Source organism: Physeter macrocephalus, chromosome 7, assembly GCF_002837175.3.
Source record: "Physeter macrocephalus isolate SW-GA chromosome 7, ASM283717v5, whole genome shotgun sequence".
In the NCBI taxonomy this organism is placed as follows: Eukaryota; Metazoa; Chordata; class Mammalia; order Artiodactyla; family Physeteridae; genus Physeter; species Physeter macrocephalus.
The window spans coordinates 158,189,107-158,204,595 of NC_041220.1; the positions used below are offsets into that span (position 1 = coordinate 158,189,107).

The following is a 15,489-nucleotide window of genomic DNA, read 5'->3' on the forward strand; positions in this document are numbered from 1 at the left end:
ATCAGCCAAAGAGGATACATATTAACCCAGCCTGGAGCAATATGCTCATCCCTGAATTAATCACTCCTGATTGGCCAGAGTTTCTAAAAAGATATTTAATCTCACAATCCTAAATATGAGCAGACACCAAGAATTACCAGATATCTGAAGAAAGCCTCTAACACACAATATTGAGAACAACACAGCCTACCAGAAAAAAACACCAGTTAGATATTACAGTGGCTATGTAGGGAGAGGACAATTTAAAAACCAAAAACCTTAAAAGTCTATCATTAGGGCTTCCCTGGTGGCACAGTGGTTGAGAGTCCGCCTGCCGATGCAGGGGACACAGGTTTGTGCCCTGGTCCGGGAGGATCCCACATGCCGCGGAGCGGCTGGGCCCGTGAGCCATGGCCGCTGCGCCTGCGCGTCCGGAGCCTGTGCTCCTTAACGGGACAGGCCACAACAGTGAGAGGCCCGCGTACCGCCAAAAAAAAAAAAAAAAAAAAGTCTATCATTAGTATCACCAGAGAAGATATTGCAAGCATGAAACAAGAACAAGATATCATTAAAAAGCAATATTCAGAAGATAACTACGCTTCTTAAAAATATTTTTTTTTAATGATAGCACAAGTGAAAACCTCAACAGTTGGGTTAGGAGACATATTTCAAGAAGTCTTCCAGTAAGTAGCTCAAAAAATAAAGAGATAGGAAAACAAGAGAGAGAAGAAAATTAAAAGAGCAGTCCAGCATGTCAAAAACCCAAATAATAGGTGCTCCAAAAGAGAAAAAAGAACAGAGGCAAAAAAACATCAAAGAAATAATTAAAGAAAATGTTTAGAATCAAAGGATATGTGTTTCCAAATGGAAAAAACTGACAGAGCAAATAGGGCAATAGATAAACATAAACACACACGAGGACCCATCATCAAGAAATTCAGGATCCTGGGTATAAAAAGATCCTAGATACACATTGAGAGAGAGAGAGAGATAGACAGAGTGAGAACCTGAGAGAGAATAAACAGGTCACATACCAATACTCAGAAATTGGGATAATTTCAGGTTTCTTAACAGCATTACTGGAAGCTCGAAGACAATGGAACAATGCTTTATAAATGATTTCCCACCTAGAATTCTATATTCAACCAAATTTATGTCAAATGAGAAGATATATAAGGTCTCAAAAACTTACTTACCATCTTATATTCATTGTTAGGAAGGCACTTCAGGGTGTGCTTTACCAGTGAAGAAACCCCTGAATATAAGACCCAGGAGATCCAACACAGGAGATCGGTAGCAATTCTCTAGCATGGCAGCAGTGCAGAAGGCATAGAAGGCAATGCAGCTGGAGTAGCACAGATGGGAAAGCACTGGGAGAGGTTTCTAAAAGAAAAGTAAACATTGTAGAACAATGAGTGTGACTGGACCTCTTGAAAAGAGATTCAGACAGTTGTTAAAAAGTATGGTATTTAATTAATGTTTAAAGCTAAATACATAGAAAACTTAGCATTCCTATGCAAATTCCTATGCAATTATCAATCACAGGAGAATCAAAAGTGTATGAAAGGAAAAGTAACCATATTTTACTACAAAGCTCACCAGTATATAGTATTTATATAGCTATAACGAGGTAAACAACAATATTAGCCTACCTGGAATTAAGATATAAGAACATTGGGGAAAGGGGAGGATGTTAAATGCTCATTTTCCACAGTGGGAAGTCAACTAATTATGCGTGAGCTGAAAAATCAAGAAGCAGCGATTATTGAGAGAAACGTGCTATTTAGAGAAATAGAATAGTTAAATAAAAATAAATCATCTAAGAAAAGGAGAAAGTGATTTTTCTCTGGAAGGGGGCAAATGGCAGGGCAGACATTTCGTTTTTATATAAACCAGTAAAAACATTATATGCACATTTTATGCACATTATAACTTCACACATAGAAATATAACTTTGATAAATGTAGAAGTTAAAGAAACAAAAACAAATCTTGTGTTCTATCTAGTTTATTCTCTATTCTTAGAAACCCTAAGCTCTAAATTTCTTTGGAACTGATGGTCTTCATGTCAACAATTAGCTAAAAGAAGGTGACAGCAAAGAGATTTGGTTTTCTTTCTTTTGAGATGTAAATTTAGTAAGAGTGACATAAATAAAAAGGAGACTGAATGAGGCATGTTCACAGTAAAAGAAATCATTTATATGCCACAGTCCATTTATTTACACTAACATCAAGATTTTACTTTTTAAAAGACCTATTTTTCCATAGTAGATAAATATTGGAAGACTATTATACTTCTCCCTTGGGGGGAAATCAATGAAATTATCTTATAGCAATTATTTAATAACTTTTATACTTTTATGATATGTAAAATCAGAACAATGTCTTCTAAAATTGGTATGTGCTCAATCAGTAACAAAATCTCTCTCAAACCAAATTTTTTCTCAGAAGCAACTCACTTTTATCAGGACAATCAAAAACTGTGAAATTAAAAACAAGCTCTGCTATCACAGAAATAAAAATAAAATAGCTTTCTAGTCAGCTATATACTGGTTGCAGCCCTCAAGTTGCTCACAGTCTGGTACTGACTGGAGAGACAGAAGTGTAAGCAGATACAATGTGAATGGACAATTAAAAGACAACATGGCCAGGGTCCAAATGGGGTTGTGGGAAGAAAATAGAGAAAGGTATGTCTAACTTCCTGAAGATGAGGAGGGCACATTTCAGGCAGAGAACCCCCTTCTGAAAGACCAGGAGGCTGGAAGCACCAGAGCATGAGCTGCTGGTAGCCTCTGGTTCAGTACACAGAGGGACGCCTGGATAAGGGGATCCAGCACAAAGTAGATGCCCGCCCTAGAGGAGGCCATTCACCAGGGAGGAAACACATTTAATGGGGTGCAGAGGTGCAGGCTGGTCCTGAGAGGTTGAACAAGAACAGCTGAGGTACAGGCTTGGGAACCAAGGTCAGAAGATCAGAAGATCAGGATGAAGAGTGGGTCTGGGAGAAGCATCTCAAGAGAGTGGAGGCAGGTCAGACCTCTGAGGTTTTTTCTACAGGCCTCCTGCTAGGATCAGGTCTGAGCTGCAAGCAGAACCAGTAAGTAAGTCATTCGCTACTTCATTCTTGGCCTAGAATGCCCCACTATCTTTTTTTTTTTAATTGCAGTAAAAAATCACATAATATAAAAATTAGCCTTTTAATATTTTTTAACTGTCCAATTAAGTAGTGTTAATCTTATTCACATTGTTGTATAACAGATCTCTAGAACTTTCATCTGGCAAAACTGAAACTCTCCACCCATCTGGTTCTCTTCCTAGATTTTCCCTCCATATTGGGAGACCCACCAGATATTTAAAGGATCAGCATCGCCCACTTGACTCCTCCCACTTGGAGGAGTTCAGAACCCCAAGCCAGGCACTTTGAAGCTCTAAGTGTTGGGAATTTCCAAAATCTGTTAGCATACTAGGGTGGAATTTTCAAGTTTATTCCTTTTCTAGAAGCAGTTCAGCAAAGATCTGCAAGGGGCTGCATGAATCAGCATCTGGTTTGAAAGAAGATCAATATAGCTTAGTGTTCTCAATAAAATAAAAACAGACAGCCAATTTAATTATTATGTTTCTATTGAGTTTTCTAACCCCAAAGCTAATTATTTTTTGCTAATGATCTCTACCTTGATTATAGCCCATGTTATACAAAATTCAGAATTCAATCATGTTGCACCAGCTTTTGGGAGTCAGGCTCAGCAAACACATTATTATTAGCTAAAAGTTTTGGTAAAGGCAGAAACCCTGACAAAGACAGAGAAAGAGAAATATTATATGATATCACTTATATGCAGAATCTAAAAAAAATGATGCAAATGAACTTCTTCACAAAACAGAAACAGACTCACAGACTTAGAAAACAAACTTAGGTTACCAAAGGGGAAAGATAGGTGGGGGGAGGGATAAATTAGGAGTTTGGGATTAACATATACACACTACTATGTATAAAATAGATAACCAACAAGGACCTACTGTATAGCACAGGGAACTCTACGCAATACTCTGTAATAACCTATATGGGAAAAGAATCTGAAAAAGAATTGATACATGTATACGTATAACTGAATCACTTTGCTGTATACCTGAAACTAACACAACATTGTAAATCAACTACACTCCAATATAAAATAAAAATTAAAAAAAAAAGCAAAAGGGAGTGGTGGGGGGAGAAAGACAGACCAGACTTTGGGGTAGAGAGTCTTTAAGAATTTTTTTCAACATGAACAGATTTTCCCACAAATTCAAATTAGAAGGGGTCGTTATAGCACACATTTAGATTTACTCTACTGTTTCAGATACTGTGACTTCATCTCTGATAAATGGATTTCAACTACTGGAGATGCTGAGTGAATTCAATATCTGGCTGTGATCCCACAGTTAGCTTCATTTGGTCCATCATCTTTGGCACCATCTCTCCAGACCCTTCCTATGAGTCCTTCAGCGGGTGAGGGAAAGAGTAATTATGGGAAGTGGCAGTCCCCTAGTGTGGTGTCACAGATGTTAGGGGAAACCTGTCAGGTTTCAGGTCTGAAAAGCAGACTCTGAGATGGGGATTAGCATGAGGGAAATCTATTGGGAAATGGTCTTGGAATCAACACCTATGAGGGAAGGGAAGGAAGCAGGCTTGGGCAGAGGAGAAGATGGGCCTCAGACAATCACAAGGGGATCTCTTAGGGTGATCAACTTGTCCCAGTTTGCCTGAGTCTTAGCACCGAAGTCTCGAGTCCTGGGAAACCCTTCAGTCCCAGGCAAGCGAGGATGGCTGGTCACCCTAGGGCTTCTAGAGCTGGGATGGCCCTGCAGAAATATCCTGATTGCAACCAGGTGGCTGGGCCTTTATGCCCCTGTATCAACCAGTCATTGGATAGGGGATGTCCTCTTAGCTCCCAAAGAGGCATAACCTTGGATGAGGTGGCTCTCTTCAGCCAAGGGCAATTTCTAGAGAGGGACTCAGCTGTGAGCTGTCTGTGACCAACCTTTTCAGCAGCTGGAAGAATGAGTGTTTCAGTCCTGAAGGGGGCAGTATTGGGAGATGCCTGATTTTGCAATAAGTTACATCCTGGGCTTTCAGAAAGTCCCTGAATATTGATGGATCCAAATGTGGGTCCAGTTGGTCCCTTACAGAGCAGCCATCTTAATCTGGAGAATCAAGGGCACCACACTGAATGGCCTTTCCCCCCAAATGTTTCTGCTAAGTTCTTGGCACTTAGGGAAATTCTGGCCAACCTTCTGTCTATATGAGAAGCTATTCTAGCCCTTTGATGTGAGTACATCAACATGCGAGTGCTATAAATCCTGGTGGCCGCAACTCATCTTCCCCATTCATTTCAGCCACTTTGGAGAGGGGCTCTGGCCAGGTCAAGGGCTGCCAATGAGCATTGGGAGGACAATGGAGGGTCCTACCTGCTTAAGCAAATATAATCTTCTGTACGCCAGAAGCACGTGCTCAGGAGTCAGCCAGCCTGCATTCCCATCCACCCCTGACCTTGTGGGCAAGTTGTTAATGTTTCTAAACTTCAGTTGCCTCATCTATAGATGAGGCTACAATGCTTACTTTTTAAGGTTCTTGGGAAGATTAAATGGAATTTAGATATAGATAGATAGATAGGCAGACAGACAGGTAGACAGACAGGGCTATAGACATAGGTTAAAAGGTACTATATCTTAATGATTAAGAACGCACATTTTCTTAGTTTCATATTTTTGGCTCCACTATTCAGTAGCTACACATCATATATCGCTGGGGAAGTTATTAGCTTCTATATACCTCAGTTTCCTCATCTGTACAATGAGCTATAGTGAAAATCAAATGAAACCATCTATTGAAATGACCATGACTACAGCTTAACCCACAGGTAAGCACTCAGTGTATGTTAACTCACTATTATTCAAAGCCCTACCACAGTGTTTGGCATATACCAAGTGTTCAACAAATTGTCTGTTATTAAGATTGAGGTACAATTCCTGCAAATAGCAATGAAGCAATGATAGAAGACCTCCTCCTTCTGATGATGCTATTCTTTTCCCTTTTTTTTTTTTTTTTTTTTTCTTTTTTTTTTGCGGTATGCGGGCCTCTCACTGTTGCGGCCTCTCCCGTCGCGGAGCACAGGCTCCGGACGCGCAGGCTCAGCGGCCGTGGCTCGCGGGCCCAGCCGCTCCGCGGCACGTGGGATCCTCCCGGACCGGGGCACGAACCCGTGTCCCCTGCATCGGCAGGCGGACTCTCAACCACTGCGCCACCAGGGAAGCCCTCTTTTCCCTTTTTGAATGGGGCATCTTGGGTAGTGAAACTTGGAGGTCCATGTGCCTTCTTGGAAGGTGCCTTTGGGACAGAAAAGCTGAGAGGGCCTAGAGTGGTATCTGGGTGAGAATAACAGGGGCTCTGGTTGCTTGGGGCTGGCTATGTCTTGGCCCAGTGGTTCTAAAAGTCTGGTTCTGAGACCAACTCTATCATCAACTGGGAATATATTAGAAATGCAAATTCTCAGCCTTCACCCCCAAACTACTGAATCCAACACTCTGGGGCTGAGTGAGGCTCAATAATCTGTTTTTTTAACAAGTCTTTCAGGTGATTCTGATGCACATTCAAGTTTTAGAGCTGACATGCTAGGCTTTGAAAAAGAGATGAAACGGACCTTGATTTTTTTCATGTTAGATGGGGAACAGTACCTCTGGAGGCAAGAAACTTCCAGAAAACTCCTTCATGGATGTCCATAAATGGACAACCCTTAGAGTTGGCCTTCCATGGAGCAAGCAGTAAGAGAGGACCAGTACCACCTCTCTGTATGCCACATCATAATGTGTAGATGCAGCTCAGCTACTCTGTGTGTGCCTGGACCATTGGCCCATAGTAGGTGTTCCGTGAGTAGTTACTGAACAAGGGAAGATATGCCAAGGACAAAAGTCCTCAATGTGTTCCAGTGCTTAAGCTACCATAATCTCTTCTTCACACAAATCCTAGAATAAGCAACTTCCTGTCTGTGGGCCTCCTTATGCCATACCTGTGTACCTGGCTCAGCATAGCTATTGAGTTGAATAAGCACAGGATTTCTTTCAGGCTAGGGATATGGCCATCCATCACCTCAACTACCCATGTGGCCAGGCCCCCTGCCCACACACTCAAATTTCTAAAATATTAGAGATTTATGGAATCAGGAGAAAAACCCCTGAAAAATCTCCCTCCATTCAAAGGTTTTGATGTTCGGTGTAAACTCACTGCTATTAATCACGTACACTTTGGAATCTTGCTGTCATCAGAGACAAGAAAATTGTGATAGTTGAGAAAAAGTTGAAACACTTGTTTCTGTATTTTTGTTTTAAGATAAGAAAGCATATGGGAGTCCTGTTGGACACAAATGGCTCCATATTTTCTAAATCTCTAAAACAAAATGCATAAGTTAGAATCTTCTGCTCTAAATTCCATATGGCGTTAATTAATTCACAAAGTGAGTAAACGTATTTTCCATTTAATGGAAAAGGCTTTTGGCAGTGGGACTACTTACTTTGCAGTAGTTAATGGAGCATTAAGAAAAAGACAGAGAAATATTAATCACATCTGAAAATATGTATAGCTTTGGGGTTAGGCTATTAACCGCGTATAGTGCCACTTACAGAAATGATACAACATATTCAAAGGAAATGATTATCCTACTATTAATAGTATCTTATAAGAATGAATAAACCAAGATGTGATATTCTGTAAAAATAAATAGAAAACATTATATCTCCTGCAACTGAATAATGCCATCTTCCCAGTTAAAGTGTCTTATCATTTCAAACATGAGACTTTATCATTTGTCACATCTGCTCTAAGAAAAATGAATAGAAAGAGTAGAAATATTAGAATTCTTGGTCACAAGATTTGCAGGGAATGTTGTTCTTCAAAAAGAGAGGGAAACGGTAAATTCCCCAACAACAAAGGTGTCATGAAAAGCTCGAAGTCAGCTTCCTTAAAAAGTACTGCCTTTTGCTTCTAAAAAGGCTGTCTTTCGTATTATTGATTTCTACCCATAGAGTGAGGGTACTACGCATAACACCAAGGTCATTTAATCCCCCGATTTATAAAAATTGGCTTTCAAGCTGAACACATGGAACAATGATGAATCCTGCTTCATTTGGAGCAGATGGGAACATCCTGGCAGCATCAAAAACCGTATTTGGCAAAGTGGCAAAGTCTGTGAGAACAGTTCTTGAGGAATGAGATGGTGTTGGATGTATTCCAAGATAGTACACACCAACCCATTGAGATAAACAAGATATATAATCAAGATATATTAGTTTGCTAGGGCTGCCATAACAAAATACCACAGACTGAGTGGCTTTAACAACAGAAATTAATTTTCTCACACTTCTGGAGGCTGGAAGTGCAAGATCAAGATGTGAGCAGGTTTAGTTTTTTCTGAGGCCTCTCTCCTTGGCTTGCAGGTGGCTGCCTTCTCGCTGGGTCCTTACACGGCTGTCCTTCTGTTTGTGTTTTCTGTGTCCTAATCTATTCTTCCTATAAGGACACCAGTCATATTGGTATAGGGCCACCCTAATGACCCAATTTTAACTTAATTACCTCTTTAAAGGCCCCATTTCCAAATACAGCCACATTCTGAGATACTGGGGGTTAGGGCTTCAGTATATGAATTTTGAGGCCAGTGGGGCATAGTTCAGCCCATAACAGAAGAGAACAAAATTCTTCCAGCTTTGAGACTGTAGTTTTTCTTCATTGACTAATTCAACACAGTTATTCATGTAATGAACAAATAACTGTGAATCTCAACTATAATAACTGTAATTCAAGCGAGATACGTAGGGTGATGAAAGCTTATATTAGGAAGAATCAGCCTGGTCAGAGATGTGAATGAAAACCATCCCTAAGGAAGTAACAATTCAACCAAGGTCTGAAAAATTATTAGTTATGGAACAAATGAAGGAGAGAACGAAGTGTTTCAGAAGATAGTATACACAAAGACCCCCCCATGTCACGGTAGGATGTGTGAAGGAGTAAAAGAAGGTCACTATAGCCAGATCAGGAGGATGGAGGGGAAGTCTGGGACAAGACGAGGCTGGAAAAATGGGTAGAGGCCATACAGAAAGGATCTTGTGGCACAGACTAACGAGTTTGTGTCTGTTTGATGAGTAATGATTTTAAAGTGTTTTAAACCTAGGGACAAGGATGAGGGTGGAAATAATCCTACCAGTTTGATTATAGTGTTAAGAATGAATCATAGATAGAGGTAGAGAAGAAGTGGACAAGCAAGTGAGGAGGTGTTTGGAGAGGTTCAGGAGATGGTGGAGAGGCAAAAGTAGTGGACAGGTTTTTATTTTTTATTTTTTAAAAATTTTTGTTCAGGTTAAAAAATATTTAAGAAGTAAAATCAAAAGGATCCAATTAATGATGGATTAGACGTGTGCTGGGGAATGGCGATAAAGAAGAGAGACGAATTGAGAATGATTACTAGGTTTCAGCCTTTCAAAACTTGATGAATAGTGTTAACATTCCCTGAAGTAGAGATCAGTAGGATAGTACGGGGTGTGGGAGGAAAGGGCATATTTTCCTTTGGATCTTGTTGAGTTTGAGCTGCCTTCAAGAGACCAAAGAGGTATAAAGTAGGTAATTAGATATGCAGGTCTGGAGTGCAGACTAAAGGTTTGGGCTAAAGATACAAATGTGTGATTTATTTCCTTATGGGTGGCAACTGAGAATGAAAATGTAGATGAAATTATCCAGAGAGAGAGTCTAGATTGAGAAGAGGAGTGGGTGTAGAATTGAGCCTTGGAGAACTTTAACATTTAATCTTTAGTTGGAGACAGATGGGCCTGTGAGGGAGACCAGGCAGGAACAAACAGAGAAATAAAAAGAGAACCAGTGGTACAAAAATAGTGTCAAGGTGTCAAGAGAGTATTGCAAGAGGTGTATGCAGTCATTTTGTGTAATGTCACTCAGAGACTAAGTAAGTAAGGATTGAAAATGCCCTTTGCATTCATTGACACAGAAGTCTTCAGTGACATGATGGGGCAGAACCCACATGGGAGTGACTGGAGAGTGGTAAGAGGTGATGAAATAGAAATGGGTTGTCTGAGGTCTGGCTCCCCCAGAAACAGATCCTGAGACAAGAGTGTGACATAAAGTGGTTTATTTGGGAGACAATCTCAGTGAGGGAGAGGGGAAGTGAGAAGGAAAGGGAAAGAAGCAAGCGACGGGTAAGATACTGAGTGTATTAATGCTGTGGGCAACTGTCGTTCAGCCCTACTGGGGGTCTCTGGGAGACGATGTCGAACATAACTCAAAGTCATGCTCATTTCACCCAGTTGCTGGGAAGTTTGCATTTTTCCTCCAACCCCCATCCATCATTGGCTGAGGCATATTCCCAAGGGCACGAATTTCCCAATTCTTCTGGTGTGCCCTGCACTAGACTGGAGAGAATTCTCGAGATGGGTATCCAAGGTGCTTAAAGTAGGATGCCACTGGCCTGTACCAGGAGCTGAGTGTTGAGTGGAGTTGAGGGGGGTCATTGACTGCATCTGCCTCAGGGTAGTATGGATAACTCAAGAAATTTGGAGATGACGAATAGGAGGGAGATTTGGACTTGGCTGGAGTGAGATATAAGTTTAAGAGAGATTATTTTGTTGTTTTAAATGGAGAGATTTAAAAGTTCATGGGAAGGCAATAATGACAGGGAGAGAGTAATCATACCCCCAAAAAAAAGGCTAATCATTTAGACAAACTGACTCCTCATATTTTGTACCATTGTTGATAGATACGTCAAGTTGTGTACTCCATATTTTCTTCATTTCCACACCACCTGTAATCATGATTACTACCTATACTGATCAGCTGGCAGAAATTTCTGTAAATAAGATCAAAATCATGACATGCATTAAATGACTTCCCGTACAGTTTTTAATCTAAGACGATCTGCCGAGAGGCTAACTGAGAAGGACTAAAGGATGAGGCATGTTGAGCTGCTTTAGGGGGTATTTATGTGGGAGAATTTCATTTTCAAATGGAAGTAATAGATCAACATATTCCATATAATGCTATATATATTCTTCTGGGTGACTGAAATATATTAAAAGATGATGTAAACTGAATCTTTAAATTAGTCTCTTCAATTTACACCGAATTCTTTATTCTAGTTCCACTATTGGGTTGTTCCCCTGCCAAAGTACCTTATGACAGAGCCAGGAAAAGCTTTTAGTCTCTGCTTATTTGCATTCCATTTCTTAAATTTAGCATATATCTAACCAAATCAAATATGAGTTTGGCAATTTGCAACATCTCCAACTACTTGCTGAGCTTCGGCATTAAGGTACATTGTTTTACGGAACAATCATCAAAGTGTGTCCGCTAGGGTTTATCTTGGATTTTGCCTTTTGTATTTTCATCTCTCTCCTTCCTTCCTCCCTCCCTCCCTCCCTCCCTTCCTTCCTTTCTTTCTTTCTTCAATAATTGTAATAATTATTTGTTGAGTGCTAGTCAATATGATGTGTTCTTTGGATATAATAGTGAATAATAACAAAAATACAGTAAGTGATTGTATGAATATAGATCAGCATTCATTCATTCACTTATTATGTCTTCTTTATGTGATCCAAGTCACAGAAAACCTAACTAACATAAAGATATTGTTTACTCCATGAAGTCTGTTGGTAGGTGGTCTAGGATTAGCTCAGCAGTGCAATGGTGTCATCAAGGACCATGCTTTTTAACCTTCTTCTTCTTATTGGCCCAGCTCTAAATAGAACATCTCCCCAAGACAGTGTTCAAAGCACTAAGTGGAGGAAGAGGGAAAAGGGCTTTCTCTTTGTGCAGATTTTAACTTCTTTGCTTCCCCAGAATCTCCCCAACAGGGTTCCCATTCCATCCCTTTTGCCAGAACTGTGTCACACACTCACACATCAACAGATTGCTAAGCAAAGGAGAACAGGACTGCTGTTATGGTTTAGATTCATCACGGTTCACCCTCTAGTGCCGGATCCAATTTTTCCCAAGTAAAATTAGGGTTATGATAGCTACGAATAAGGGAGAATGGTGCTGGGTAGACAGCCAAAGATGTCTATCACAGGTTTCATCTTATAAATAGTCTTCTAAACATCACAGTCAATATTTACTGAGAACATTCTACACACACACACACACACACACACACACACACACACACACACACACACACGAGGTTCCATAGAGAGATTACTCCTGTGATTGCCATGGATGTTGTCAGCTGCTTCCAACAAAGGAATAGAACCATGGCCTCCTCTTTATTTAGACTACCCTCTTGGGAATACAGTCCTGTTGTGGATTCCACTGAGCAATATTTTCATTGTTGAATCATTGACAGGAATAGTAGAGCTCAGCCAAATATCTAGACTATAAGGTCCATTTGACCACAGGGTTAGGAATCTTTGTCTATAAAATGTCTATACAAAACAACTACACAATACCATTATGTGGCATGAGGAAGATTTAAAATCCCCTTTTCTCTGCTGTCTTTGACTCTCCGAGAAACTGAGTAGAGTCATAACCTCATTGCATCCTCTGCTGTTTCCATGATTATCATGGTGTGTACACATTTAATTCTCTAATCATCTGTCTTCATTTTAGTTTTCCCCGGTCACTTCTCCCTTGCTCATCCTTGCATTATTCTCATCTTTTATCAACCATCTTGGAGCTCCATGTTGTGCCTCAAATCTTTTTTCATTTTCCATTTACCAACTTCTAATATGTCAAAAAAGAGTAAGTACAAACACCCACATATAGGCTTAATGCAAGGGGGTTTGTGTTTGTTACAGGAATGGAGAGGATTCATGTTAATGGAAAAGTGCAATTGAATTTAGTAGCAAGTGCCCTGCAATCAGACTGCCCAGATTTCGATCCCCTCCCTACCACTTATGAGTCCTATGATCACGGGAAAATTTCTTAACTTCTCTGGGACTCAGTTTCTTTATCTGAAAAATAGGAATAATACTACTACCAACCACATAGGGTAGGTGTAATCAAATATGATAACACAAAAGCGCTTAGCATAATCTCCGACACATAAGTTCTCAATCCTAACTTTTATTATTATGTCTATTAGATGGGAGTGGGATGAGAATTAATGAGGTGTTTTATTTACTCAGTATTGCTTTATTTTGTTCACAAAGAATGAATTCACATATTACTTGTGGAAAAAATTAAGATAAAGAAGAATGAATTTTTAAATGTTTTTAAGAACCTGAGAGTTGGATTTAAAATAAATAAATGGTATTCCTTTGAATAGACTGCAGTTGATAATAAACTATCTTCCATAACCTCAATATTTTCCATATGTTCTATGCCATTAGTATTACCTTTACTCTTATTTTAAGGCATGGATAGATGTAGGCTCTGGCTGCCATTGGCCTAAGACTGGAAATAACAAAGCAATTATCTCTTAGAGGAATTTCAATAAGGAATGTATTCTTACATATACAAGTATAATAAAATCGAAACAGTCCTGAGCACTTGATAACATGGAGCTTTTGCTCCAAAAGGATGTCCCTTCTTGGACTCTCACCCTCAGGACTATCATTAAGCCAGAATATCTTATACATTTTTTATTACCCATGGTTAGGATAAAACTAACATATAAAATTACTTGATAAGCTCTTTGGTCCTAAGAGAGTGGCACTACTTTCTTACCACTGCTAAATTCTCATTGGAGTGACCTTGGTCTCAGAATGATTCAAATAGGTTGCAAATTGTAAGGGGAACACAGTGTTGCAAATGACTACCATACTTTTTGGTTGTCCTTCCTTATGTTGTTGGCCTGGAAAGCACCTTTGTCAAGTGTTGTGTTTTTCTAGCCCACAGTAGATTGGATGGGAAAAGTGAGACCTGAGAGACAGCGATATATTGGCTCTTCTGATCTGGGTTAGAGCAGAAGACACTAACTATAGCCTCTATGGTTAATGTATTCTTTTTAAAATATTTCTATTAAATATTGAGTAGATACAAAATAATTTTAAAATTACGTGCGTATGATAAAGAATTCCAAAAATATGAGCACGTACGAACACTTCCTTCTTTAAAAGTCCCCATTCACCCATTCTCATCCTGTCCTGCCCCTCAGAGATAACCACTGTCTTGAATTCTGTGTTTAACTTTCTCTTGCTTTTCTTTATAATTATTTTTTCTTTATAATTGTTTAATTTCGCATGCTTTTGAACTCTTAAAAATACAATCATCTCACTGTATCCATTCTCCTGGGACAAATATTTTCACTTAACGTTATGTTTTGAGATTCATTCACACTTTTATGTGTAGCTATAACTAATTTCCCTTCGACAGCTGTACAGGGATCCAAACAAGTGTTAACTATATGGGTGTTCACTGTGCAATACTTTTTTCAAAGTTCTATATTAGTATTTTAGCCTACTTTCCCGGATGTGTGTTACATTTCACAATAAGAAGTTTTATCAGTTTGGGGGTAACAAAAAGCAGAACCCAGAGAGATGGGCAGGAGGCACTGGGGAAGGAGGGGTGGAGGGAAGTGGGGGGCGCAGCTATGGCTTGTGTGGTTGGAGGACCCAGTCCACTCTCCCTGACCTGGACCCAAGTGCCTCAAGTTTCCTAGGTACCCAAGACAAGGGGGAGAAATTGTCTCCACACAGGACCCCAGCAATAATCAGCTCTGTCCATTCCAGGACAGTGACTCGTGCCTGTCTTTTGGTGGTCCTACCTGGTGGTCCCAAGGTCTCTGCAGGGTGGAGAGTTACAGTAGCCTCAACTCAAGCACAAAGGGGCCCTGGGTGGCTGCCACAGACATAGGGCTAAAATAAGCTCTAAAATGGGAAAGCAGCATCGTCAGGGATGGAAACAAATTAAAGGCAGCGATCGATGGGCAACGTCTCCCTGATAAAGAAATCTAGAGGTTTTAATGGCTAGTGGGTAAAGCTAGAAGGGAGAGAGGCAATAATAAGGCAAGGCTCAAGCCCCACACCTCTGCTTGTGTAATTCTGTTATACCACCCGCCTTCTGTAACTGTCCTTCCTCAGACTTCTGGCCTGGAAAGCAGCTTTTCCTGGTATTGTGGTCTTCTAGCTCACAGTAGATTGAATGTGAGAAGTGAGACCACACAGATAGCCATGTGTGGTGTTGACTCATTGCCTGATATTTAGCAAGAAGGTAGAAAACGAAGGGTCAAAGCATTCCCTGAGTGGCATGACCTGGGGCAACTGTCACCTATATCAATACTCATAGAAGTTATCTCTGCTTGATTACACAGTGTAAAAATAGATGTTCTCACTGAACCTGACCTTTAATGGAAGCTTAAACCATGTCTGTTACAGTCTACATAAGAAGATAAGAAAATATATACCTTATTTTATTGATCCCAAGATTTCCCCTCATTTCACATCTCCGAACCTGGATGTAACTGCCCATTTGTGACATACTTTTTTTTTTTTTTTTTTTTTTTTTTTTTTTTTGGTACGCGGGCCCCTCACTGTTTTGGCC

General features: G+C 40.0%; 1 protein-coding gene across 1 annotated transcript in view; it reads right to left on the bottom strand.

Moving 5' to 3' along the window:
• Positions 1-1,208: 1,208 nt before the first annotated feature.
• The window catches only part of ASB9 (ankyrin repeat and SOCS box containing 9), a 261,642-nt gene continuing 247,361 nt past the window's right edge, over positions 1,209-15,489 (bottom strand). The window contains exon 6 of the mRNA XM_028492536.1: positions 1,209-1,362. Coding sequence (XP_028348337.1) covers positions 1,217-1,362 — 146 coding nt within the window. The 3' untranslated portion in view covers positions 1,209-1,216. The remainder of the gene's footprint in view (positions 1,363-15,489) is intronic.